Source organism: Manacus vitellinus, unplaced genomic scaffold (genome assembly GCF_001715985.3).
Source record: "Manacus vitellinus isolate BGI_N305 unplaced genomic scaffold, ASM171598v3 scaffold_25_pilon, whole genome shotgun sequence".
NCBI classification, from domain to species: domain Eukaryota; kingdom Metazoa; phylum Chordata; class Aves; order Passeriformes; family Pipridae; genus Manacus; species Manacus vitellinus.
In genome coordinates this window covers 10,493,504-10,494,603 of record NW_021939882.1, presented here as the reverse complement: position 1 = coordinate 10,494,603, position 1,100 = coordinate 10,493,504, and the positions used below count along the sequence as shown (strand labels likewise).

Here is a 1,100-nt window from a genome sequence, read left to right as displayed (position 1 = left end):
ACCTTGGCCACCAGCGCGCCGGCCTCGCTCGACCGCGCCGCCAGCTCCACGCCCGCCCACCCCGAGCCCGACGCCCCCGCCGCCGGCGGGTACAGCACCTGCGGCGCGTTGTCGTTCTCGTCCACGATCACCAGCCGCACCGACACGTTGCTGCTCAGCGCCGGCGAGCCGCCGTCCTCCGCCCAGACCCACAGCCCCACCTCGCGCACCTCCTCGTAATCGAACGAGCGCAGCGCGTACAGCGCGCCCGTCTCCGCCTGCACCGACACGTACGACGACAGCGCCGAGCCCCGCACACCACCCTCCCCCAGCCGGTACCGCACGCGCGCGTTCTCCCCCCAGTCCGAGTCCGTCGCCCGCACCCGCAGCACCAGCGCGCCCGCCACGTTGTTCTCCGACAGCCGAGCGCTGTAGCGCTCCTGCAAGAACACCGGCGCGTTGTCGTTCACGTCCAGCACCCGCACACACAGCACCCTGCTGCTCTGCAGCGACGGACGACCGCCGTCGGCCGCCCGCACCGTCACGTTGTACTCCGACTCCTGCTCCCGGTCCAGCTCTCTCGCTGTCACCACGCGGTAGTAGCTCTCATAGGATTTCTCTAGTCGGAACGGGACACCTCCGTCGAGGGAGCAGCGCACCTCCCCGTTTGCTCCCGAGTCTTGATCCTGCACGTGCAGCAGGGCCACCACCGTCCCTGTCGGGGCGTCTTCCGAGATCGCACTCAGCGCCGACGACACTATCAGTTCAGGAGCGTTGTCGTTCACATCTGTCACGGTGACTACGACTTTAGCTGTGTCGAAGAGAGCTCCACCATCATGTGCTTGAACCTCCAGTTTGAAGGAATCGCCTTCCTCGAAGTCCAGGCTTCGCAAAAGTGTGATCGCTCCTGTCTCAGAATCAAGCAGGAAAATCTGCGACTCTTTATCTATTATTTTCTTAAACGAATATTTCACGTGTCCGTTCAGACCCTCGTCGTCGTCGGTGGCCGTCACGGTAACGAGGACAGAGCCCACGGGCACGTCCTCCGGCACACGCACCGTGTACTCCGCCTGGCTGAACACGGGCGCGTTGTCGTTCGCGTCCAGCACCGTCACGCGGAT

General features: G+C 65.1%; 1 protein-coding gene across 1 annotated transcript in view; it reads right to left on the bottom strand.

The window, feature by feature from the left end:
- The window catches only part of LOC108641716 (protocadherin gamma-A5-like), a 40,957-nt gene that overhangs the window by 39,098 nt on the left and 759 nt on the right, over positions 1 to 1,100 (bottom strand). Inside the window, exon 2 of the mRNA XM_029960212.1 lies at positions 3 to 1,100. Within this exon, the coding sequence (XP_029816072.1) occupies positions 3 to 1,100 (1,098 nt within the window). The remainder of the gene's footprint in view (positions 1 to 2) is intronic.